The 26760-nt window shown below is 47.3% G+C and overlaps 1 protein-coding gene across 1 annotated transcript in view; it reads right to left on the bottom strand.

Moving 5' to 3' along the window:
* Positions 1-6718, bottom strand: part of ACER3 (alkaline ceramidase 3) — a 42458-nt gene extending 35740 nt beyond the window's left edge. Inside the window, exon 1 of the mRNA XM_083170187.1 lies at positions 6513-6718. Within this exon, the coding sequence (XP_083026313.1) occupies positions 6513-6615 (103 nt within the window). The 5' untranslated portion in view covers positions 6616-6718. The remainder of the gene's footprint in view (positions 1-6512) is intronic.
* Between the last annotated feature and the right edge of the window lie 20042 nt (positions 6719-26760).

The following is a 26760-nucleotide window of genomic DNA, read 5'->3' as shown; positions in this document are numbered from 1 at the left end:
GATTTCCTCGCAGCTCCTGCCTCGCACATACCGTGACCCGATCGCGTCCATTTGTCCGCGTGCAATTTCGCACAGCAGCGATCAAGTCTGAATCTGACCCAATATCCAGATCCAAGATGCTGAGTGAAATCAGCGTAAGTAACGGTTTGTAAAATACATTGGTATTAGGGGAGAAAATGGAAAGTGCAATGACAAAGAGGACAAGTCCGTCCTAAATGAGAAAGACGTCAGACAGCAGAGTATACACCTCGTTTGCCAGGTAACAAACCTATTACCTGCAATCAGTCTGTCAGCCCAGTTGCACCATACTGGCTGCATTTTGACAGCATATTGTCTATATGTTCATTTCAAACCCGAAATCCCGGGATCGGAGGGTCCAATCCCGGGATTGAAATCCCGGTCAAAATTGCCCAAAATCCCGGGATCCCGCCAATCCATCAGATAGAGTTCCTGTAACTTTAAAAGACATGGAAACTGATCATCGTAAAAGATGGACGCGGATAAATGGGTCGACCAGAAACAGACAACGTGCAGACGATTGACTGCGTCGACAAGTTTTCTTGGGAGAGATAGAATTGGTTATTTGAGAATAGATATTTATACAGTACACTAGTAATACAGCAGATGGTAGATCTATTTCCTATTGCTTCTTGGTTGACATTGAAAAAAGGTCATATATTAGGCTAACCTGGCGTAAGGTCACCCAAAGTAAAAGGTGGACATTTCTGTTTGGCAATGAGCGAAGCGAGGTATGCAAGGGTACACGGTGCACTACTTGGGAGTGGATGTTGACCGCTGCACAAAACGTGAAGAACTCATGTTGACATTTCCATGTATCGACTTTTTTATGTTGACCTTTAGTCAGTCGACATACTGCATGGCAACCTTTCAATCCACACCACAGCGTTATCACCTTGATGTAAACTTTACGTATCCAGCTACTTGCGTGCTTATGCAAATTAGTTTGGACGATAGAGGTCAAAGGTCGCTGGGTAACTGCATTTTGACAGACAACACAGCTACTGTGACCGCTGGGTGTGGATTATTTACTTTGACAGTCAAAAGGTCGACAGGCAGAAGGTCAACATATGAAAACTGTCGACATGATTTTTTTTTCGCTTTTTTTGGGTCTCTATGGTTACATGGTCACCGTATTAGTGTACCGGTCCCCTCCCATAACAAGTTGACCTTTTGTTTGTGTCAACCTTTTGACCATGTCAACCAATAGTGGTCAACATTCTGACTGTTGACCCGAAGTATTGAAGAGAGTGAATAATTCCTTGGGCGCAAATGGGTGACAAATAATTTTATTGGGAAAAAAGGTAAAAACATCACATATAACATCTGGATTAAAATACAAAGCGGACATATTTTAATCCAGATGTTATATGTGATGTTTTTACCTTTTTTCCCAATAAAATATTTGTCACCCATTTGCGCCCAAGGAATTATTCACTCTCTTCAATACTAGTTCACATTGGGGTGATTTGGAAAACACCCAGAATCCTTCCAGGGCTGCATTGAGGGGTGCGCAGGGAGACCTAGTTCATTTGCCATAACGTATACAGTGACCGCCATATATGCCAGACTCCACAGTACTAATCCCGCATTGGTCTGTAAATGACCTGCAGCACCTGTATTCTGTGTGCAGAGCCAGACAGCCATTCTCCCCAACGCTGAGGCAGCACAAACTACAGAACGGTCATTAGTGCGGGATCAGGGATGTATACAGTGCACGGAGGCAGCCGCATTCCTGTGCAACAAAAACATCCCATAAAATAAAAGGCTAATTACTCTGCACCTCACCTTCACGGGGTGAAGTGCAAAATACACAAAGAAAACAGCGTCTTATTCAGCTAATCTGTTATGATCTTCAAAATAGAATAGACTCAACTTTATTGGCCATGTGTGCTTGTGCACACTAGGATTTTTTTGTGGATTACAGTGCAGCATCAAGCAGGGATGGAAGGGGGGGGGGGACATTACATACGTTACATTAAGACATTACTTGCGGGGGGCACATACCCGCCGAGCTGCACAGCGCCTAGGCAGCCATCAGCGGCGCCACTGGTCATTGCAGCAGCTAGGTGGGTAACAATATGGAGCAGGGACAGTACAGTTGTTGTACAGGGAACATATACCCGCCAAGCTGGACAGTGCCTAGGCAAGCAGCCAGGTAGGTGACAATATAAGCAGGGAGAGTACAGTTATCACACAGGAAACACATACCCGCCGAGCTGCACAGCGCCTAGGCAGCCATCAGCGGTGCCAATGGTCGTTGCAGCAGCCAGGTGGGTAACAGTATGAGCAAAGACAGCACAGTTATCACATGGGATACATATGGCTGAGTGCACAGTTCCTTAGGCAGCCATTGCGGCGCCATCTTGAATCTTCCTGTAGGGAGAGCCGTGGGTAGCGTGGGTGGTGGTGGTGGCAGGGGAAGAAAATATTCAGGCCTTTGGGTTCCCAGATCTGTGTTTTAGTGTTCAAGTATGGAACACCACGTGTAGGGTGGTAGGAAACGGAAGACATATCGTGGTATCTTTGCGCTCCTCAATTAGGATTCCAGATGTGGGGTTTCACAATGATCACATACAGGATGGATAATTCCCATGAAATGGGAGAGAGAAAAGGAAACCGGCGTCTTATTCAAAGAATCTTTGGCCGCACAAATAAGACGTTTTCAGTTTCTCTTTTGCACCGTGCGGTGGTTTGAGAAACCACCTGACATCCACGATAAAAACACAACGGCATCCCCGGGTTAGAAAAAGTCTGCAAGAGTCTGTAATGACAACGTTTGGACACACCTATAAATCCCAGTACAGCGCCACATTGCATATGGTGTCTATCAAACAGCAGTTCTATGCATTATTATTGGGCCAGATGTATCAAGCTTCAAAAAGTGATAACATGGAGGGTGATAAACAGCCAGCCAATCAGCTCCTACCTGCCATGTTACAAGCAAGGTTTGAAAAATGACAGCTAAAAGCGGATTGGCCGGCTGTTTATCACTTTTTGACGCTTGATACATCTGGCCCATTTTATTTATATAGAACTCCTGTATGGCGGTACAGCCAGGTAATACCGCTTGGCTATAGTAACACTGATCAGCTGAATGTGGACTGTACAAAACAGGATAAAACCCTGGTGATCAGAATATAGAGATTATTGGTACAGAAAACCGTTAGAACGTAGGGACTGTTCTATAGTGAAAAGGGGGCTGTAATAGCCAAGAGAAGACCAATTTGCGTGCAACATGAGATGACAGCACGCTATACTAAACAAGATCCTACCAACCTTTATTGGCATCAAACGGGCTCTCCGATCTCCCTTCTTTATTAATGCCTTCCAGCTCTCGTCCTAAACACAATGCATTTTAACCCCCTTGTCTGCGCATGCCCTCTAGGCTGTAATCGCTCACAAGCAGGGCCCTCTTCCCCATGCATTCTGCCTTCCATCGCGGATACCACTGGCAACAGCATCACCAAACCTCTGGGTCCAGTCAGAGCTGCTTCTGTGGGTATGTTGCCTGGGATCATTTGGTCTACAGTATGATGGTAGTCATTAGGTCGACATGGGGAAAAGTCGACATGGTTCTAGGTCAAAGGGTCATTAGTTCGACAATGTCTATGTCGACAGTCAAAAGGTTGACATGGGATTTTTCAGTTTTTTACCTGAATGTCAACACAGTCGACATGGACACAGTTTCAAGTGCACCGCATCGCTCGCTATGTGTCGGGCACGGTGCCTCGCTGCGCTCGGCACACTATTTTATTCTCCCACCATGCCCTAGTGCAGTGGTTCCCAACCTGGGGTACTAGTACCCCTGGGGGTACTTTGCAGACCTGTTGGGGGTACTTGAAAATAATATTGATAATGGCGGAAAAATAAAAAGAAGTTTCCCGATGGTGGAAAAAATCTCCCATTGCCATTGAGACAAACCACATTGCATCACTTTTGGTTCCGACGGCAGCATCACTAGCATCTCCAGCTTTTGCCTGACTAGCAATCCACTGGGAGCTACCCGCGGCTGCCCTCAGACATCAGCGATCTGACACCGGTGGAGGAAACAGTGGCTTTAATTCTACAGGTGTTAGTAGGAACCCCGGACACAGCCAGTGGCCAGACACAGAGGGAACAGCTTCCTGACCGCACACTACTCCTCCGCTACTACTTAATATAAGTACACACATACCACTCACTTCCACTTCACTCAGAAGTTCTGTGGATATTTCAATTTGAGAGGAGGGGGTACTTATAAATGAAAAGCCTAATCAAGGGGTACGGGAGAGAAAAAAGGTTGGGAACCACTGCCCTAGTGAATGGTAGGGCATGAAATACCACCTGTCGGCACATGTCAGTTAAAAAAAGTGAAAAAAACAAATGTCGACCTTTTGACTGTCGACCTAGATATTGTCAAACAAATGACCTGTGTCGACCCAGACCCATGTCGACCATCATGCTGTAGACCAAATGACCGCATCCCGTTGCCTGTAGTGCTATACAGCTGGTCTTGTTGGCAAGGTTTCCACTTACACGCTGAATAATGCGCTGAGGATCCCTTGCAGCACCATATAATAACAGAAGATAATAATTTATACAGTGTACACATATTGCTCTGCGTTTTATACAAAATATACAATATTACAAAATATTGTTCACGATATCAGTAAATAATATCGTTCACTGACATTACTGGGACCCGCTGAACATGTGTTGTTCTAAAAGAACAAGATTCTCCATTGTAACACTATACTATAACTTATATGTATGTAGTTCTGAAAGCTGAGATTGCAGCTATTTGAGCTGCTGTGACATAGGTGGCCTGGGAAGGTGAAGACTCTGGAGCAGGCTTACAATGCTGCCAGTCCCTCACTGCCTGCCCAGTCGGAGAACGCTTTATTATAAAGGCGATCTGTGTAAAGAAATGAAACGGGAGGACATTAAGTAGCCCTATTCCAGTTATTACCTGCATATGACTCAGCACAGTAATAAGCAGATACATAATCAAGTCAAATATCTGAGGAAGGCGGAACACAGACATGATAATTAATAGGACTGCCTGATAAGGATAATGGCTGACGTGAGAACCGAAATAGGGCCGAGTCGCAGAAATTTCCATTGCAGCAAGGCAAATAGGAGCATTATCTGCAATATAGGTTATGGCTGATAAAGCTTTTAGGACGGTATATAGGTGGCGAGATTGGGAGACCTGGACAAATACCAGCTTAAGGACCCCATACACATGTGATACCAGCGTTCAATGTGATGCATTATGGGGTGGATCGCATCGCAACGCATGCGTTTTGCATGCGATGCGATCTGCTGGCAGTACAAAAAGTATGTACAGCACACACTTTGTACTGTGCAGTGCGATGCACGCAGGAGCGCACGTCGCATTGCGTGCTGCTATCGCAGTGTGTATGGGGGCCTTTACTGGCTCAGGAGAATTGTATGGGGCCCAGCACATTGCAATGCTGGGGAAACACTTCCATGTGAATGAGTTTGGGCGGATCCTGCAGCAAGAACTGGGTAATGGAGGTTTCTATGGAATATTGTTGGCATTAGGAAAGGGCCATTGATCACTTTTCTGTAGGTGACCTTTCTGGCCACATGCAAGGTGACATGGGTCATATACCACCAGACAGAACAGGAAGCAGCACTAAGGCAGAGGACATACATGTAGGCACAAGAGGTGCCGTAATAGGAGATACCAAACACTGATAGAACGCCACAGGTACCACAAATCACACCGCTACAAACCCACACACGTCTACAGGACACTAAGCAAGGTAGAAAAGAAGCAGAATATACTATGGAAACTGGTAATAGGGGGTACTGGGCACACACAGAGCAGGAGGTAGGGTGCCAGTGGCAGGAGGCACAGACATGCCAGTAGTGGCAGCATGTTGTATAGTGGGATTCACAGGAAATACTGGCATTGGGGGGCATAGTGGGAAGCAAAGGAAATACTGGCAGTAGGAGGCATAGCGTGAGGCAAAGGAAATACTGGCAGTAGGAGGCACAGGGCACACTGTCAGCAGGAGGCATAATGGGAGGCACAGGGCACAATGGCATAGTGGGAGGCACGGGGCACAATGGCATAGTGGGAGGCACGGGGCACAATGGCATAGTGGGAGGCACGGGGCACAATGGCATAGTGGGAGGCACGGTGCACAATGGCATAGTGGGAGGCACGGGGCACAATGGCATAGTGGGAGGCACGGGGCACAATGGCATAGTGGGAGGCACGGGGCACAATGGCATAGTGGGAGGCACGGGGCACAATGGCATAGTGGGAGGCACGGGGCACAATGGCATAGTGGGAGGCACGGGGCACAATGGCATAGTGGGAGGCACGGGGCACAATGGCATAGTGGGAGGCACAAGGAACACTGTCAGCAGGAGGCATAATGGGAAGCACAGGGCACATTGGCAGCTAGAGGCAGAGGTGTATAGTCAGTAGCATGGAGTGCGGGGGTGAACAGGGTCAGGCGGCGCCCGGTACTCACAGAACTCGGCGATGTAGAAGGACACCGCATAGTTCTCCTCGCACCACTCCAGGGTGGAGGTCGGAGCTCCCCAATACCCGGGCCTGTCCAGCGCCGGCGCCATCGCTGTGTTGCCAGTCACCGCCGCCGCCGCCGGCCGGGAAGAGGAATGAGAGGAGGAGTCAGCACAGACCACACCCCTTCTACGACGGCAGCCAATCCAGTCACTGCGCCTGAACCAACGCTAACACCGCCGGTGACGAAAGGGCGTGGCTTTGAAGCACGGCAATGTGGGCGTTGGAGGGTGGCTCCGTTTCATTCACGTGGGGAGGACAAAAGAGGGGGCGGAGTCATCGTAGCTCTCATCACTGACTCGCTGTAATATACCGGGGGGCGTGGCGTGTCCACATACGGGTCACTCAGGGAGAGCCAGGATTGTCAGTGTCAGTGTCATTGTCAGTGCTGCTGCTGAGGGAGATCTGTGGTGGTGTCTGTGTCCTGGGGGAGATGTATCACGCCTGGGAGAGAGATAACGCGCCAGCCAATCAGATCCTGTCATTTATCTATCACGTACAACATGGCCCCTTCCAGGAGGGATGAACAAAGTTTCTCTCTCTCTCTCTCTGCCTCTCTCCCTCCCTCCCCTGTACAATGGTAAGAAGAGCGCCCCCATGTTACGCTGCGTACGCTAGACGCGCGGAGGTAAGAGGAGCGCCCCCCATGTTACGCTGCGTACACTAAATGAGCGGAGGTGGGAAGCAATTAATGAGTATGTTAGTGCAGGGGCAAACGCAGGATTTTCAGAAGGGGGTTTCCAGAGGGGCGGAGCAAAACACGGAGATGGACACTTAGGTGACCCAGTATATGCCGGGTCAGTTAAAGTATTATAGATAGACCAAATTATATAAATAATAATATATATAAATATATATACATAACAGCAGAGTAGACCCCTGGGCATAGCAATGTATTGGGGCCCCTACCTATCCTCTAGCGGTAGGGGTGGGGGGTGCTATGAGCGGAAGCTTTGATATCCCGCGGGTGGTAGGGGGTATTATATCAACCGATCAGCATGTATAGCTCAGTAATTTCCACTAATTACCCCTTTACTGCACAGATGGTGGGGGATGAGGTGGGAGAAGGGGGCATTGGGCTGAATGAAGGGGTCCCAATACATAACTTCCAGGGTGGTAGAGGATGTTTAATATACAGAGGAGGGGTGTATAGTGGAGTGGGCTTATTATTCATAATTTTCTGGTGGGAGGACAGCTTGCTTGACTGCAGATATCTCCAGTTCCCGGAAATAAATTTCTTAGCTTTTAATGGAATTAAAAACTAAAGAATCTCACCTACCGAATGGTATTAGGGACTAGGGGATCAGAGTTCGGGAGGCAGAGCAATCTGGCAATGAGCATATAAAACTACATACCAGGTGTGTGGAGCTGGAGCAGTAACCAGCTGCTGGAAGGCTGATCTCTCTGGTTCTGGGAACAGTGGAGACAGGCTACTAGTGTCCATCAAAGGGGAGAGTCCTAGCTTATGGAATATACCCTCAGAAAATCTCTAAGTCAGACAGAACCTGAAATATCTGACTGGGGAGAGCAATTAGGCTTGGACGGGGACCACTGCTTTGAAGTCAGATATCTCCGGTTTCCAAGGGCCGATTTTTAAAATTCTTTTACCTGTATCTCTCTCCTGTACATGTTCCCTTCCCTCCCTTTTTCCTTTCTGTACCCCCCCCCCCCCCCATACAAAATGTCTTTCAGACGAAATTTCTTGCAATAAAAATTTAATGTTTAAAAAAAAAAAAAAAATTCTTTTACCTTTGGAAAGAGAGGACCCTCAGCTTTCAGACTAGGGCCCTCAGATTCCTGGGGGGGTTTTCTGGGTACTCAGAAACCCCCCTGCATGCGCTACTGAGTGTATGTATGTTTGTATGAACGAGAGTGTCGGTGCATTTACACTACTGTTCCAAAAATTGGGGTCACTTATACCCAGGGGTTATAGTGAGGGGGAACGGGTTGGAACTGAGTTCCACTACCTCTAATGGTGAGGTGGACCATTTTAACCTCCACATTGGGCCTGCACAGTAATTCTAACAGAAAAGCATTCTAGTTTGCAGGGGGATGCCAAAAACCCTACCACTGGCTCCGTCTCTGCCTAATGGGGGTAGGAGATGGGGGGAATTAGGTGGCATAGAGAAATTAGTTCCCCCACCTCTGCATGACCACTTTATGCCCTGCTTATACCCCTATTACAACAAACCGCTGGGTCACACCCGGGTTTTTGGGTGTGTCCCAGCGTTTGGTACCTTTATACTGGCGTCAGTACAGCCCCCCCCCCCCACCCGCAAACTTCTCTGTGTCCTAAAAGCACTGTTTTATTCAATAAAGAGAATATCAAATTAATCAGAAATACACTCTGTACATTGTTATTGTGGTAAATGACTATGCTAGCTGCAAATGTCTGTTTTTTAAAGGAATAGCTACATAGGTGTATAGTGTTCCCGCTAGGCTGTTTTAGCCCCTGGCCCTCTAGCAGCGCCCCGCTAAAACAGCCTCAAGGGGATAGACGGCGATGCCCGGTGCTTCCCCGGCAGCACAGCGACTTCGGAGGGGCCGGGGCCACCCCCTTTGGTGACAGCGGTGGCCGGCACGCCCCCTTTGATGACGGCGGCGGCCTGGTCCGCCCCCCGCACCCTGCCCCCTCTAAATGCTAGAGTGAACACTAGGTGTATAGATGCCCATTTCCAGCAACCATCACTCCAGTGTTCTAATGATACATTGTGTTTGCTGATCGCGTTAGAAGACTAGTGGATGATTAGAAAACACTTAAAAACCCTTATGCAATTATGTTTGCACGTTAGAGAAGCTATGAAACAGGCCTTCCTTTAAGCTAGTTAAGTATCCGGAGCATCACATTTGTGGGTTCGATTATACTCTCAAAATGGCCAGAAAAATAGAACTTTCATGTGAAACATCTATTCTTGCGAGAAATTGCCAAGATACGGAACATTTTCCTACAACGTTGTGTTCTACTCCCTTCAGAGAACACAAACAAGCTCTAACCAGAGTAGAAAGAGAAGTGGGAGACCTTGGTGCACATCTGAGCAAGAAGACAAGTACATTAGAGTCTCTAGTTTGAGAAATGGACACCTCACAGGTCCTCAACTGGCAGCTTCTTTAAATGGTACTCGCAAAACTCCAGTGTCAATGTCTACAGTGGAGAGGTGACTCCGGGATAATGCCATTCTAGGCAGAGTGGCAAAGAAATAGCCCAATCTGAGACTGGCCCATAAAGGGAAAATATCAATATGGGCAAAAGAACACGGACATTGGACAGAGGAAGATTGGAAAAAAAGTGTTATGGACAGACAAATCAAAATTTGAAGTGTTTGGATCACACAGAAGAAAATTTGGGAGACATATAACAAGTGAAAAGATGCTGGAAGAGTGCCTGATGCCATCTGTCAAGCATGGCAGAGGTAATGTGATGGTCTGGGGCCGCTTTGGTGCTGGTAAAATGGGAGATTTGTACAAGGTAAAAGGGATTTTTAATAAGGAAGGCTATCTCTCCATTTTGCAACGCCATGCCATACACTGTGGACAGCGCTTAATTGGAGCCAATTTCCTCCTCCAACAGGACAATTACCCAAAGCACACCTCCAAAACTATTTAGGGAAGAAGCAGGCAGCTGGTATTCTATCTGTAATGGAGTGGCCAGTGTGGTCACCAGATCTCAACCCCATTGAGCTGTTGTGGGAGCAGTTTGACCGTATGGTACGCAAGAAGTGCCCATTAAGCCAATCCAACTTGTGGGAGTAGCTTCAGGAAGCTTGGGGGGAAATCTCTTCAGATTACCTCAACAAATTAACAACTAGCATGCCAAAGGTCTGCAATGCTGTAATTGCTGCAAAAGGAGCATTCTTTGCAGAAAGCAAAGTTTGAAGGACAAAGTTATTATTTCAAATAAAATCATTATTATCATAACCTTGCCAATGTCTTGTCTATAGGCTTTATTCAAGTTGGTTTGCAAAAGCAAAATCTCTGTCTAATGTGCACTGCAGGTAGGGCAGATCTAACATGTGCAGAGAGAGTTAGATTTGGGTGGGGTGTGTTTAAACAGGATTCTAACTTGCAGTGTAAAAATAAAGCAGCCAGTATTTACTCTGCACAGAATCAAAATAACTCAGCTAAATGTAGAACTCTCTCTGCACATGTTACATCTGCCCCACCTGCAGTGCACACGGTTTTGTCCATTAAAGGAGTTTGCTCGTGCAAACCAACCTGAATCACCTCCTATATGTTCTATCCATTTTTCAACCGATTTGATAAATAATAGTAAGTTTTAATGTAAAACACCAAATTGTCTGGGTGACCCCAAACATTTGAATGGTAGTTTATGTACTACACCAGGCATGTCCAACCTGCGGCCCTCCAGCTGTTGTGAAACTACACATCCCAGCATGCCTTGCCATAGTTTTAGCATGCCCTAATATCAAAACAGTGGCAAGGCATTCTGGGATGTGTAGTTTCACAACAGCTGGAGGGCCACAGGTTGGACGTGCCTGTACTACACTATGCCTCTACCGTGTCTCAGTACAGTATCTCATGATCACCCTCTCTCCCCTGTCACCCTCTGCTTCTCCAATCCATCACCCACCAGCCATCAAACAGATACGGCATCTACGAGTCCCCCACCCTCTGTTCCAGGAGTATACGCACAAATCACGCATCCCCCCACAACCCCTTTTCCTGTTATGGTGCCCCCCCCCCCCATGTTGTTTTGTTCTGGATCTACCTCACATGCTACACAGGTGTGCACTAGATGTGTGGAGGTGGGAGGAGCGTCCCCATGTTACGCAGGCGTGCACTAGATGTGTGGAGGTGGGAGGAGCGTCCCCATGTTACGCAGGCGTGCACTAGAGGTGAGAAGACTTGCCAGGTTTCCAGTTCTTCATAAAGGTGGGATCACATAAGTGGTCATCATGGTGGATAGTAAAGGAACCACAAGGGAGGGGCTATCACTGTTGAGGTACAGGGGGAGGGTAATTTATCATATGATTACTATATTACTGTTATCTCTTCTCTTTTTAAAAACATTTTGCATAAAACACTAAATTGATGTTTTATTGGGATTACAGTGTCCTGACACATAGTATAACAGAAGCTGTTATCTCTATCAATGTTTGACACTTTGGACTGTCCTGCGAGGGGTAGACAGATGCATCATTACTAATTAACGAACGGATCGGTCTTGTGGCTCAGGGCCTTATTCTAGGAGGCAAATTCCTTCTCAGATGGACAAAACCATGTGCACTGCAGAGGGGCAGATGTAACAGGTGCAGATAGAATTAGATTTGGGTGAGTTATTTTGTTTCTGTGCAGGGTAAATACTGACTGCTTTATTTCTACACTGCAATATAGATCTCACTTTGAAGTAAAACCCCACCCAAATCTAACTCTCTCTGCACAAGTAACATCTGCCCCACCTGCAGTGCACATGGTTTTGTCCGTCTAAGAAGGAATTCGCCTCTAAGAGTGAACTAGAATAAGGCCCACAGTCACTATAAGGAAGAGATGTCACCTGACAGGTGTGGGAGTTGACCATTAAAATGTCTCCAATACACCAGGGGACCAAGGAGGTCATTCTTGCAACTTTGCGAGTCATCTAACGCCGCACGCTGACCATCAAATGATTTCTACAGCGTTTGCAAATCTAACTCACTCTCTGGTGACTCTGGTACTGGAATACATTTGGTGACGTTTTCTGCCAGCACCCGCGTCACAGCCGAATTACCATCGGAACGCCAAGCATTTTCAGCAATACTACAGATCGGGGACATAATTATATTGGTCCCCAAGGCTGTGTAATTACCCCCTCACCAACTAGTCAACCCTGGCCACGGTTCCAATAATGGAGTCTTCCCCCTCCTGGGATGCCAAGGTCAGGGCAGAAGCCCGAATTATCCCTGGCACCAATGGGCGGTGGATGTTAAGGTGATAGCAGTCAAGTTATAAAAATACTTTATATTGTCTTTTACAGTAGGGACTACAGGTCCTAGCAAGCCTCCTCCGCATGCTGGTACCTGGAGAACCACAGGTATCAGCATGTGGAGACAAAGACAGTTCCCATACACTGTGAAAGTTTATTAAACACCCTTACACTCCCACACATGCTTCCCTACATTCCCTTAGAATGGGTTTGAGTCATCGGGTCGACCGCTAAAGGTTGACAGGGCTTAGGTCGACATGGGTAAGATCGACTCAAGCATTAGGTTGACAATGGGAATGTCAACAGTCAAAAGGTCAACATAAGTTTTTCATGTTTCTTGTCCTGAATGTCGACATAGACACCGTCAAAGTGTACGGCGTCCCCTCGCATGGCTCGCTGCACTACTTCGGGTATTTGGTAAAGTATGAACCAAGTCGGTCTACATCAAACAAAGTGAAAAACGCATGTAGACCTTTTGAGAGTCGACCATGCCCATGTAGACCTTAAGCTAGTGTCGACCTTCTGTTGATGACAAACTATGGTATGCTAAACATTTCCAGGTGTTGACCTAGTCACTGTCGACCATGAATGGTATCGACCTAGACATTGTCGACCCAGGGGCCGCATACCCTTAAATATGCCCCTTATGTCTCATTTTTCTATTGTATTGCTTTCAAACTTTGATGCTAGCAGTCATGGGATCCTTGTTTGGATGGTATCGGGCAGTGTTAGAGAAACTCGGTTCTCCAGCTGTGGTTGAAATACACATCCCAGCATGCCATGCAACAGTTTTGCTATTTGGCCATGCTGAACTGTTGCAGGGCATGCTGGGATGTGTAGTTCAACAACAGCTGGAGTGCCAAGGAAGCCCTCCAAGGGAAATTGAGTCTTACTTACCCTTTAGACTATCATACCTGTGTATGGGGTCCTAAACATTGATCAAAATATATTTGCTACGGTTTCTCTTTAAGAAGACTTCAAATGGTCGACAGTCATAAAGTCAACCACTATTGGTTGACAGTGAAAAGGTCGACATGAAAGGGGTTGACATGGTTTTTTTTTACCAAATTTTGAGCCGGCATGCACCGACATTTTGAGCCGCCATGCCCTACCATCCACTAGGGCGTGGTTGGAGAATAAAATAGTATGCCAAGCGCATTGAGGCACAGAGCCCGAAGCATGGCGAGCGCATCGGTACACTTAGACAGTGTCCATGTTGACCTATGTCGACATAGACACCCTTAAAACATTAAAGACGCCTGTTGACCTTTTCCCATGTCGATCTTTCCAATGTCGACATTTTGACCATGTCGACCTTATGACCCTGTCAACCTTTTCACTGTCGACCTTTGAACCCTGTCAACCTTTTAGCTGTCGACCTTTAGACCCTGTCAACCATTTAACCCTGTCGACCTTTTGACTGTAGACCATTAGTGGTTGACCATATGATTGTAGACCTAGAGACTGTAGATGTTTTATACCATAACCCAATGGAAACAAATAGTTTACAATACTGCAAGTGATATCATAGCCTGATATCATAGCCTTTGCAAAGCCTCTTCCTTCCTTCCTTAGAAACTTGAGTTATTTTGGCAGATAAGAGATACAAAAGGATGTGTTTGCCTGCTTGTCAACTACGATAGCGAAACGTGCGTCAGCTCTACCATCTAAGTCATATCACAACCTGAGGGCTAATACTCATTGAACGAGTCAGTAGTAAGACAACGTACGTTTCATGGGAAAACAATCTATAAGCACAATGATGTATAAACACACCACTAGGGGCATGTGTGGGAAATAATAGGAAGTCATACTGAAGCATTGCTTATTATGCATGCCTATAAAAACCAAATAAAAAGTCAGGATTGTTTTATGCCTTGAGGATTTTAATTTTTTTTTGTTTTAAAGATAATGGATTATCTTGCCCCAAAAATCCTCAGTGTTTAGCAATAATGGCCAAGTGGCTTGGCAGCACCGAATCATAACTGTCCAAAGAGTGCACAACCTGATCACATAGAGCCTTTTGTAAAGTTAATTATAAATGTAGCAGTTGCATTGCAGGTGAGACAGATTTAAAATGTGGAGAGAATTTAAAGTTGGGAGGGGCATGTCCAGTATTTGAGCAGGATGTACTATGCATACATCCTGGATTTCCAGGCTTATGTCCCAGGAGTTCTTCTGCACATGCAGAATGACATACCCCACAGGGGACATTCTGGAGCTTAGTACTTTTGGGGAAGACTCACATAATGGTAGTTCATCCATCTCTGTGTTCTACATGCAAAATTAGCCAGTATTCTATCAGGCATTCGCTTAGAATGTTGACATTCAGAATGCTGAAAGAATTTTGATGCAACTGGCCTCAACCAGTTCTATTAATGAATCAGACTACTGTGAAAGAAACAAAACATCAAAATAATTATTGGCCGTCTGGCTCTAATTAAACGCTGGCTAATTTGCTAACTCACTAGAAAACAATAGCAGAAGCATACCACATACCTCCCAACATGACTCTCTCCAGGAGGGACAGAATGCTCTGTTCCTGGACTTCCCTCTTAATGTATGATGGCAATTATAAATTAGGGGAGAAGTCCAGAAACAGAGCATTGTGTCCCCCCTGGAGAGGGTCATGTTGGGAGGTATGATACCAGTCAGAGTTTGTAGCAAGTTGTCTCCCACCTAGAGAACTGCATATTGTCAGACAGAGACCTTTAAATCCCTGTCTAGCAGCTAACAGTCCAAAGACCCGAACTGGGCCTAATGGACGGTAAACCCTCCCTCTTTAATCATCCAACCCCAGGACCCTATACCGGTTCTTATAAAGAGCCCAACAGAACCAGCAAATCTGTTTTATTTTAAACACTTGTAAGAAATCTTGGAGAAATATACCTGCCTTCCCTCACTATACTAGTGACCCTGTCACAACCTATTTATATATGAGGTGAAGTACCGCCCCATACCACTAGAGGCCACTCGATGGACCAAATTACTCCTCTGTGTGCTAAAAGATGTTATAACAGAAAGTGAAAGCAGTTTTTGCAGGGACGCTGATCTGTTTTAAACTTACTGTGTATGCACAGTAGGAGCTTTGAAGCAAAAACTGTCACAGCTCAAAGAGAAAGAACATTGCAGAAGCCGTCATTTTGATGGGCTTTTAACTAGTAGAAATATAATTGTCACTTTTTTAGTGAATATCCCCAATCGTCCTTTTATAGTGAAGCAGTCCCGATTTGGGGTCTCTGTCCAATGCTGCTCCTCATATAAAAATATCAATCAATGGGTGCTGCACCCACCTGCAATGGTGCTCGCAATATTCCAAGGATAGTGTAACAAATATCTGCTCACAGCGCCCGGGTTATACGGAGACAAGAAATTCATTCTGTAATGAAGGGGTTGATGCCACCACTGTGTACGACCTCTGGCTTGATCTTGACTCTCTAGCATATCTGTGATCGCTAGTGTAGCCAACCGGGGCTTGCTGACATGTCTCTGTTCTTACCCACCACCAGCCTTTCATGTCACAAACTATGGACGGCTGCATCATTTGTTCTGGTTTATGCAAAGCCCAAACTTCCTTACGGATGTCCCGGACGAAAATTGCTGGCGCCTTTGGTAGCACCGATGCTAGAAGATAGCAACAATGGACTAGGTCTCCCCAGTGCTCTGTGCTGGTCCTGCCCCTGTACACAAGAGGGGATGGAGCAGTTGCTCAATGCATCCACAGAACAAAACCCTACTACCAGGATGCAGAGGCCATTGGGCAGAGATGGTACAGATCCCAGGACCACTCAAAAACCCCTCCCTAAGGCCCTGGGTGATAGTGACAACATGACATGGGGTTTAGAGGAGTTTAATGGTATTGGGCTGCACCTGTATGGTGGTAGCACTGGTTACTCCCTGCTGTTGTGGCGTGATAATGCCCCCGAGACCAGTGGTGGCTCCAGAGGAGGGGCTGCAGCACAGTCCAGAATTCAAATAGGGGAGTCACGCCCACTGTCAGTAAGTCAGTTTAGAATGGCAGTGTTTTGCGGTCTCTGATACTATACTATAGGTTAATATCTTCCTGTGCTGGGCCTCCCATTGGCTCCGGTTACATAAGGCTGGATACATGTGTGGTGCCCCAGACTTCTACTGGCCACACAATCCCCCTTCCAGGGCGCAAGGGGTTAACATTTCCCCGGGACTTCGCGCCTCAGGATTGGCTGGAGGGAGGAGACTAGAGAGAGGACTCACGTGTGGATGGGGGAAGCAGCGGTAGAGAGCTGAAGTGCCGAGAGGACGGGGTACGGCGTGCCCTAGACCCGGAGGAGAGAGGTCCCGAGTTCCACTCCGTCCAGCCGGGCAGAAGCAGAGTGCGGAACCGGAGGACGGAAGACCCCTGTGACGCGCGAAAAGAGACGGCGCTGAGTGACGCTACACCCGGTCCCGGCGGCGAGGAGGGAGAAGCAGCGGTGCCTGAAGGGAGCCGACATCGCGGCAGCCAGCATTCAGAGAGTGGACCGGCAGGGCCACCGAGTGCGGCAACGCCACGGCTGTGGCGCCCACACTGGTGTGCCGCTGTCCTGAAGTGGAAGACGCGGCCCCCGCATTCAGAGAGCACGACGGGCGGGAGCCTGCACCAGCGAGCTGCATACAGGTATCCACGCCCTGCTAGCCAGCCACCACTGTCCACCTGTGCCAGCGCCTGATCACGTAGCCAGCCACCCCAACTACCCTCCTATGCCCAGACTCTAGCCTCATGAAACCGCCGCTCTGTTTACCCGCATGTGCCCGCGCCAGGGAGCGCTCCACAGATAAACAGCCTACCCATAAGCAGAGGAGGGAATCCCTAAAGCAGAGCTGCAGGACTTAGCCAGCTCACATTTCCCCACTAGCTATCATCCTCATTTAGGGGGTTATTCTAGTCCATTCTTTCTGACAAAATCCTTCTTAGATGGACAAAACCATGTGCACTGCGGGTGGGGCAGATGTTACTTGTGCAGAGAGAATTAGATTTGGGTGGGGTTTTTCTTCAAAGTGAGATCTATATTGCAGTGTAAAATAAAGCAGTCAGTATTTACCCTGCACAGAAACAAAATAACTCACCCAAATCTAATTCTATCTGCACATGTTACATCTGCCCCCCTGCAGTGCACATGGTTTTGTCCATCTAAGAAGGATTTTGTCAGAAAGAATGAACTAGAATAAACCCCTTAGTGAGGAACCACCGCCACCTTGTGGCCTAACTGAAGTACTGTACTGCTATACATTGATTGCTGAACCTCCGGGTTAATGGGCCACTTGCTCCACGCGCCACGGCCCAGCAGGGAGGCGCAGGCCTAATGCAGTTCGCTACTAATACCGGACGGCTCCACTGGACAGATATTTTCCAAACCCCCTGTGCACAGGTTGTCCGGGACTAAATTCCTTTAAGGGTGACGTCACCTCAGGTTAATTCCTAGTAGGCTATACTGGTGCACCAGCTGTTTAAGTATTTTTTTATTGTGTCGATGTTTGATGTGATGCGCCTATGTAAGATTTGAGTCAGGAATGTTTAGGAGGTAAGCTTTAGTATTGGTGGTACCGTGTTCGCCTTGCTGACCCAGTAGTAAGAGAAAAGCAGGGGTGTTTGGCCCCGAGTGAGGTACGGTATCTCAAACACTAGAAGCTTCTAGATCGTGGTGAGTTTGGGAGTAATGTGTAAGTTAGGCTGTTCGTGCCACTAGTCAGCTAGACAGACAATTACGTGGCATTTATTCAATTATACTTCCTAACGATCGTGCCTACAGGTACGCTTTACCAGCTTATTTCATTGTGTTTGGCTATTGTTTCACCAACGTGCCTTTGTATTTGCCATTACTGTTCAGCCGAGGGGGTCAGTGGTAGGACGCTGCACCTGGTTTTGAATAAACTTGAGACATTCTGCAACTACAGTGTCCCTTTCATTGAAGCGTATATCTCCTGCCTGCCGGATAGTCGAAGATCTGCCCAACCTGTGTGCGTCCAAAGAAACAAGGTGAGACTGATTCATTCCTCCGTGTACCGGCCACCACACATGTAGTGGATGCCGAGACTCTATGACGGTAATAACAGCGAGGAGAACATATGATGCACCATGCTAATTGGCTAATAAGTATCTTCTAGGGAAATAAATGACTATTCTCCTATATTCATTGCCTGGGTGATCATTAAAGATGATCCAAGATGTTTTCTTTGTGTGTAATTAACTTGCTTAACATGCAAAAATTACTTTTCTTAACCATTTTGTCCCTGCACCACTGCCCCATCAATCAGAATAATTGTGTAACTGGGATTAAGAAGTGATAATCGTCATAAGCATGGAAATAATGTCAGTAATAGTCACAGATGCTAGTTGTCACCATAAGAAAGGCTGACAACAGGACTCTGGGATGCATTGGCTTGATTCAGCCCTTATCGCACGCCTGTGAATTTGCAGCGGCCAGTGTTCGGTTAAGCCGCCTCCCAGCTTGAGTGAAATCTCGCCTTGTGAAATCAATGTATTTAATGTGCAAATGGATGTGTACAGCTAAACATCCATTTGCAGCTGTGCGAATGGAGCACATATATTCACAAGGCGGGATCTCCCTATTGCAGGCAGCGTCTTCCTGTTCCCTGGCTGCTGCACATTCGCTCAGCAGCGATCAGTTCTGAATCGGGCACAGTGTCTGTCTATCCAGCCCCAGCACACACAGTGGGACTTTGGACACCAAAATAGAGTTGCTTTTGGCCTCTGTGTTTTATTTTTGGAGCCACCATACTGTATGGAATACTCACTGACCCCTAATGACCAACAAACAGCAGGCGCAGGTGACCTCTGGTGCAGCAAGACTCTGTACTGACACACCACAGATTAATGACATCACAATTTCCACATTAAATTCCACATTCACATCAACCAATCAGGGTCACGTTTCTTATAATGAGTAATAATAACACTTTGCCCTGTAAGCTGTCACAGGCAGTCACCAAAAGCCCAGCGTGGGCTCTGAGTTTCGTAATTAACTTAATGCACTTGGTGAAATGTGCAGGGGATTCTGCGGGGCTCAGGACTATTCCTAGGTAAATAAATAACCCTTAGTGGATTAATAGCACACAATGCTGCCACGTTCAGTGGCCATATGGGATGTAGGCAACATTGGACTTTTTTAGAGGAGCAATCACTTACAAGGCAATTATTTGTCCCTTTAAAACAACATCCCCAATATAACATTTATTGACACTATAGACTTTTCACCTTGAAAAAGGGCTAAATTCCAAAGCCCGAAACGCGTTGGTGAGAGGACTGAACCCACAATACAGGTGAGACCCTTGACCACTTTTTCCATCTGGTTCAACTCCCCCCAGTATCCGGATACAGGGGGTGAGTGACTTTGGGCTCACCTGAGACTGGGTATATTTTTAATTGGATTTTTATGTCTTATGTTTTATTGTATACGTCCTGGAAATAAATTCTTTCTCTGCTACGACGGTATATGAGCATTTGTACAAAGGGACGTTTTGGATGTGGATACACCAAAGATACCTTTCTGTGAACATAGGGCCTCAGTTTGAGGTGAGTGTGTTTCCTAGTGACTGCATTTGTAGCTGATATAGACCTGTGGCGTGATCAATAGGATAAAGATACCCTTATGTGAACATAGGGCCTTTTTATAAGGTCAGTAACGTACCGATTGGCTACCAGCTGTAAATATCTGTTTGAGTCAACAAGGATAAAAAAGAAACCTCTACGGGCACATAGGGACCTATTTTAAGGTCAGTAGGTGCCCTTAAGACGTTACACAGTGAAGAAGAATACCAGAAAAGAATTTTTGTGTTGAAGCGAATCTACACATATGGTTAAAAATCTATGGAGTAGCGCCGAAGTGTATATTAATTTCTGTTTTCACTGGTATGCTACCCTGCTTGCCAGCATGAAGAATAATCACCGGAAAACCGGAAACTAGAAGCCACCTCCAATGCGTTTCGTTACCACCGGTCTTTGTCAGGGGTTGATGAAGTCCGGTTGTGATGAAACGGATTGGGAGTGGCTTCCAGCTTCAGTGTTCAGATGCTCGGTCCGCATCAGGAGACAGCAGCAACATGAGACTGGTCCCGATCTCCCTGCACTTCCTGGCGGTTCTCCTGTGATTATTCTTTCTTCTGGCAAGCAGATATATGTTTACCCCCATGTTTGTGAGCTTTTTTTTTTTTTTTAACACAATTTATTGATTGAATCACAGATAAATACAATCTCGTTACAGTACCAGAACAACAATAGGTATGCAAATCGTTAATGTTATACATTGATGTGATCCAAACATTTTATATAAGGAATGAGAGAGAGAGAGGAGCCTCGCATTGGCAGTGTGGCTGGCTGCCAGCAGGAGAGTCTTAGCGAGGCGAGTAAGAGAGTAGGGAGAGCGATAGAGTGAGGGGGGGGGGGGGGGTGTAGTGAGAGGGGGGTTTGGGAGGGGGTGAGAGCAGAGGGGGAGAGGGAGATGACTGAGACATCAGGGAAGGGAGGGGTGGGGGGGGGGGTGGCCTCCAATCCTAAAAATCAGAAATCAAATGGGGGGGGAGAGTTTTGAGAAGAGAGCCAGGGGGACCAAACCTTATGGAATTTCTTAGTGGAATGGCGTATGATGGACGTCATGTATTCCATTTTATGGATATACCAGATGCGGGAGATTACTGCTTGAAGGGGGGCTGGGGTGGATTTTTTCCTGTCGATCGCTATTTGACATGTCATGGCAGCGGATATGTGGCGGAGTAATTTGTTCTGATGGTGTGTAAGCATGGGGAGGTTTAAGGGAAGAAGAAAGTATCTGGGGTCGAGGGGGACAGCAACATCAAACAAGCTTGAAAGTAAAGTTGTTACTTCTTTCCAAATGTTGGCAATTTTTGGGCAGGACCACCAGATGTGCATAAAAGTTCCCTCAGCCGCGCATCCTCTCCAGCACCTATCTGAGGAATCCGGGAACATCTTTTGTAATCGGGAGGGAACGTAATACCATCGATATAGGAGTTTATATATGTTTTCTTTGGTCTTCACGCAGATCGAGCTGGAGGCGGCATTATCCCATATTTCCTCCCATTCTTCAGAGTCTAAAGGGTGACCTACAGTAAGTTGTTTGTGAGCTTTTATTACTTAGCAAAGCTCATTTTGCACTTCTCCTTTTTTTCTCTTATATTGCATCCAGTATCTGGAGCCCATGGTTGGGCTATCGTGGAGGGAGCAGCACTACATGTGCAGTACATGGACTCATTTAACTGAATTCCATCCCTATAACTGTGCACAGTCTAAATTGTTTATTGAGATATATCTATTGTGTGACAAGGAATCGCATACACTGGGTAGAAATAAAGTCTGGCTCTTTATTTATAGCAGGTAGACAGCATACAAGGTAACAGCTTGGCAATTCTTTTTTTTTTCTTGTTTAAATACTTTATTGTTCATAATACATTCTTTCCAACAATTTGACAATACAAAATATTCTTAAGTTACAGCATGACTGGTTTTCCAGCAGGCAACACATAGGCTTCACAATATGGGTACACTCCAGAGATCCCTAGCATAAACCTCACATTCCCCCAGTCTATTGCCAAGCCCCCAAAAGGCATTGGGAGCACCGACCCTCTGTTCCGGACAAACATATAACAGAAAATAACAAGTGTTGTTAATTAACAGATAGTGGATCACAATCAGACTCCCTAATCCTCTGTAAATGCCTCCTTGGAGCCATTCTGATGACACCGAATTAGGAGGCGTAGGCTGCAGCACGGACTGGGGTGTGGGTGGCTGTTGCTGAAGCTCGCTGCCTCTTATTCCCAACCTCCTGCAGCACATTGGGGATGGCGAGAGGCAGACCCAGGGCATGTCCCCTCCCCCTCCTGAGGCATTCATCCGCTGCAGCGGCAGCCACTATCCGCGCACCCCCTCCCCGCTGTGTCCGGGAGACGTGCACGGTGCTGCTATTTAAAATTCACATTCCCCGCTGGACCGCGCTAGCCAATAGGCGCTCGCGGTCCAGCAGCCACCAGTTGATTGGCTGCTGGACCGCAAGCGCCTATTGGCTAGCGGTCCAGCGGGGATGTGAATTTTAAATAGCACCACGTCTCCCGGACACAGCAGGGAGCCGGGAGCTGGCGGGGGAGACGGAGTGGGCAGGCAAGAGAGCAGGGGAGCTCCACCGGCTCCGCCCTCGCTGCGCCTCTGATCACAATAGATCTTAGGAAAATCCAGACAATCTAATTAGTCCTGCTGCTGCTCTAAACCCTGGACTAGATATTCCACATTCACTTCATGTGGAATTATGCTGTCACTGCCACACTCCTCTCTCCTTAGATTCAACCACCCTGGTGAAGCTAAGAAATGTTCGCAGCTTACTGAGTCAACCAGAATGAGGGCCTATGTGTAATAGGCATTACGGTGTGTGGTGTAATGGGCAAGACAGTGTGGTATAATGTGTAATGGGCATTACGGTGTGCTGTATAAAATAAACAAGACTCTCCTGCAAAAATTGTTAGGTATAATATATATCGCAGATTGTACAGCATCAATTCTTTATTCATGTATTCTAGAATTAATTCCGAGGGTGGGATGTAAGCAGAGAAGGGCCAGATTAAGGTCAGGGAAGTGATTGGGTAAATGGGGGAAGTCTATGCATTCGTGACAGTTCTATTACAGTGTTACAGCACAATAATGCAGCATAGGGGCAGGATGCGGAAGCCGGCACTACAATGGGCCAGATTGTTAATGCTGTGTACGACTGACTCCGAAAAGACAAAGAGGGATTATTGGACCTGATGGGACGTTTAGGAGAGATATAACTCTTACAGCAGATGTGAAAGTGAGTACGAGCAGGGGAGAGATGCAGCCCAGCTGTGTAATGGGCTCAGCCTGCTGAATGTGGGAAAGGATAATTGGCAGATGACGAGGGATCGGAGGATAAATGAAACTTTTTATGTTGATAAAGAAAAGTTAAGTGACAGAGTGAAATGGCGATCTACACGATGACTTCTTCACGCGTACATGAGGCACACTCATGACTGTTTGTCAATCGCTTATTATTGCTTCTTCTGCAGCTTTGCAAGACCAGAACTTGTCCGCTATAGTTTCTTTGGCCAATCAAACTAAAGGCCATTAGACCGACTGTTCCTTAGGATTTCCCCTGAGCTCCTCTGGTAGCTCCCTGGGAGAGCTCACTAAGATGTGGCAGTTGATGTGTCAGGGGACCTGCAGGAGAGGATGGCAGAATTAAAAAATCCTATTCAAAAGATTGGGCGGCCACTGATTGGCTAAGAGAGCTCTGTCAGCCAATCGGCAGCCTCCTATTTGGAAGGCTGTTGATTGGCTGAGGGAGCTCGCATGGCTCGCTGCGCTTGCTGTGCTTCGGGCAAGCTATTCTGTTTAACTCTATGTCCACTTGGATAGTAAAGAATGATCCAAGTGGACTGGCACCAAAAAAATCCTAAAAAAGGTCCTGTCAACCATGTGTCTGCTGACCATGGTCCTGCGATCAGCCGCAGTGCCTAGCTAGCGTTACTTCCACTTTAGCGGCCATCGACTATCTTTGCAGTGTCTAACTGAGACGGGTACCATTGCCGATCTAAACCCCGCCGACCTGGCTTCCAGATACAGATACTAATCCTGCTGTCAGCATCCTGGGGGTGCCGGACGCGGTCCCAACAGTCTGAATCCCGACAGTCGGGATCCCGACAGTCATTTACCCGATGTCGGGATCCCGACTGTCAAAACGCCGACAGTGGTGGACCCCCACGAGGGAAAATAGCAGGTGGCCGTCGGGCACCCGGCTATTTTACCTCGTGGGGGTCCACGACCCCCATAGAGGGAGAATAGAATAGGTGGCTCGTGCCCACAGCGTGGCGAACGTAGCAAGCCCGCAAGGGGCTTTTTTGCGCTCGCCATTCTGTCTGAGTCCGGGCAGTCGGGATCCCGATATCAGGCTAATGACTGTCGGGATCCCAACTGTCGGAACCCCATTCCACACCCCATCCTGGCCATCCCCGTACAATAGGCCTAGAGTTATCTTTCCCTTTAATCAGGGCTTTTTTTTGCAAAGTCCCAAGTTGTCCCCCTTTGCAGTATGTTCCCCTTTGTCCCCCCCAGCTCCTTCATTACACATGAGTGTACTCTCACCTTCTATGACTATAATACATGATGACAAAGTGTAGAAAGAACTACTGCAAATGAAATGGAGACAAGAACTGCAATGTCTCCCCTGTGTGATTATTATCCCCTGCGCTTTTACATGACTGTGATGGATATTAGGTCACTGTTATATTTAGCCTATTAGAAAAACAATGTGTTGCGTTTTAGTTTCCCATTATAAAGAGGGAGCACACTGGTGTGTTGTGACATTCTATTTAATGGCAAGGCGTCGCAGTTGTATCGGATGCTGGTTCTGTTACAGAACTCGTATTCTACATTCACTCTTGTAGTTGAAAGAGAGGGAGGGGTGGGGAGAGAGAAAGTGAGGGAGCATGGGAGGAAGTGAGAGAGAGAGGTGGGGGAGAAAGAGGAAGGGGGAGGGATGGGGAGAGAGAAAGTGAGGGAGCATGGGAGGAAGTGAGAGAGAGAGGTGGGGGAGAAAGAGGAAGGGGGAGGGATGGGGAGAGAGAAAGTGAGGGAGCATGGGAGGGAGAGAGAGAGAGAGGTGGGGGAGAAAGAGGAAAGGGGAGGGATGGGGAGAGAGAAAGTGAGGGAGTATGGGAGGGAGAGAGAGAGAGAGGTGGGGGAGAAAGAGGAAGGGGGAGGGATGGGGAGAGAGAAAGTGAGGGAGCATGGGAGGGAGAGAGAGAGAGAGAGAGAGGTGGGGGAGAAAGAGGAAGGGGGAGGGATGGGGAGAGAAAAAGTGAGGGAGCATGGGAGGGGGAGAGAGAGAGAGAGGTGGGGGAGAAAGAGGAAGGGGGAGAGAGAAAGTGAGGGAGCATGGGAGGGGGAGAGAGAGAGAGAGAGAGAGGTGGGGGAGAAAGAGGAAGGGGGAGAGAGAAAGTGAGGGAGAATGGGAGGGAGAGAGAGGTTGGGAAGAGAGAGAAAGATGGAGCGGTGGGGAGTGAGGGGGGAGACAGAAAATGAGGAAGCAGGAGAGAGAGGGAGGGAGAGGTTGGGGAGTGAGAGAGAGAAAAAGTGAGGGAGAGGTGGGGGAGAAAGAGGAAGGGGGAGTGAGGGGGAGAGAGAGAGAGAGAGAGAAAGTGAGGGAGCGGAAGAGAGAGGGAGGGAGAGGATGGGGAAAGATGAAGGGAGGGAGCACGGTAGAGGGAGGGAGGGAGAGAATGGGAAGTGAGTGAGAAAGCAAACGAGCTGGGGAGGGAGAGAGAATTTGAAGAGGGAGGGAAAGAGGGAGAGAGAGGGAGTTAGAGGTAGGGAAGTGCAGGGTGACGGAGGGGGAAGTGGAGGAGGTAGGAGATAGAGAGGGAGAGGTGGGGAAGGGGGTGGGGGGGGTGGGAGGGAATGGTGTAGGAGGGAAGGCTAGATAAGAGAGGGAGAGGGGAGAAACAGAAAGGTGAGGAAAAGAGGAAGTGAGGAAAAGAGGGTGAAAGGCAACATTTGGGTGAGGGGGAAAAAGTAAGGAAGAGTAAAGGGAGAGGGGGAGAAAGAGAGAGGTGGGAGAGGGAAAAACGGAGGGCAAGAGAGAGCGATTGGGGGGATGGTGGGATGAGAGAGGGAGGGAAGGAAAGAAAGAGAAAGAAGAGTAATGGAGGAAGCGATGGAGGGAGCGGAAGAGATGGAGGGTAATAGCCATAGATTTACAGCAACCTGATTGCCACTTTACATCTATTTAATACGTATCTCACAGGAATCGTCCTGGGTCCCCTAGATCGCGGACTGCTACATTGGGTCCATGCTCCTGGTGGACATAGAAATGAATATGAATCAGTAGTGAGAACAAATCCAGTCCATTTTATTCCTGAATCGCCCCATCATGCTTCTCAGCCTCTGTAATATATATTATATATCTACATGAAATACATTTCATATGGTTAAAAGGTGCCAACTATTACAGACTGCCAGGTGAGTCCTTCTCCTCGGCTACTGATGACTTCATTCTTAAATTGCTCATGTATGCTGATTTTGGTATTACATAACTACTGTTATCTGTGACTACAGGCCCCCATACACAGATCCGATTCAGACATATTGCCCCAATATATATCAGATGAAAACTGGCCAAATTGGACCTGTTTGACATCCTATACCACCTTATGTGCATTCCTATGATCTATCGGATCGGACCCATCAGCACCACATCACGGGTGCTTTTTACCACCCATG

The sequence above is a fragment of the Crinia signifera genome, chromosome 2, assembly GCF_055691185.1.
Source record: "Crinia signifera chromosome 2, ASM5569118v1, whole genome shotgun sequence".
NCBI classification, from domain to species: Eukaryota; Metazoa; Chordata; class Amphibia; order Anura; family Myobatrachidae; genus Crinia; species Crinia signifera.
This window is presented reverse-complemented; position numbering and strand designations above follow the sequence as displayed.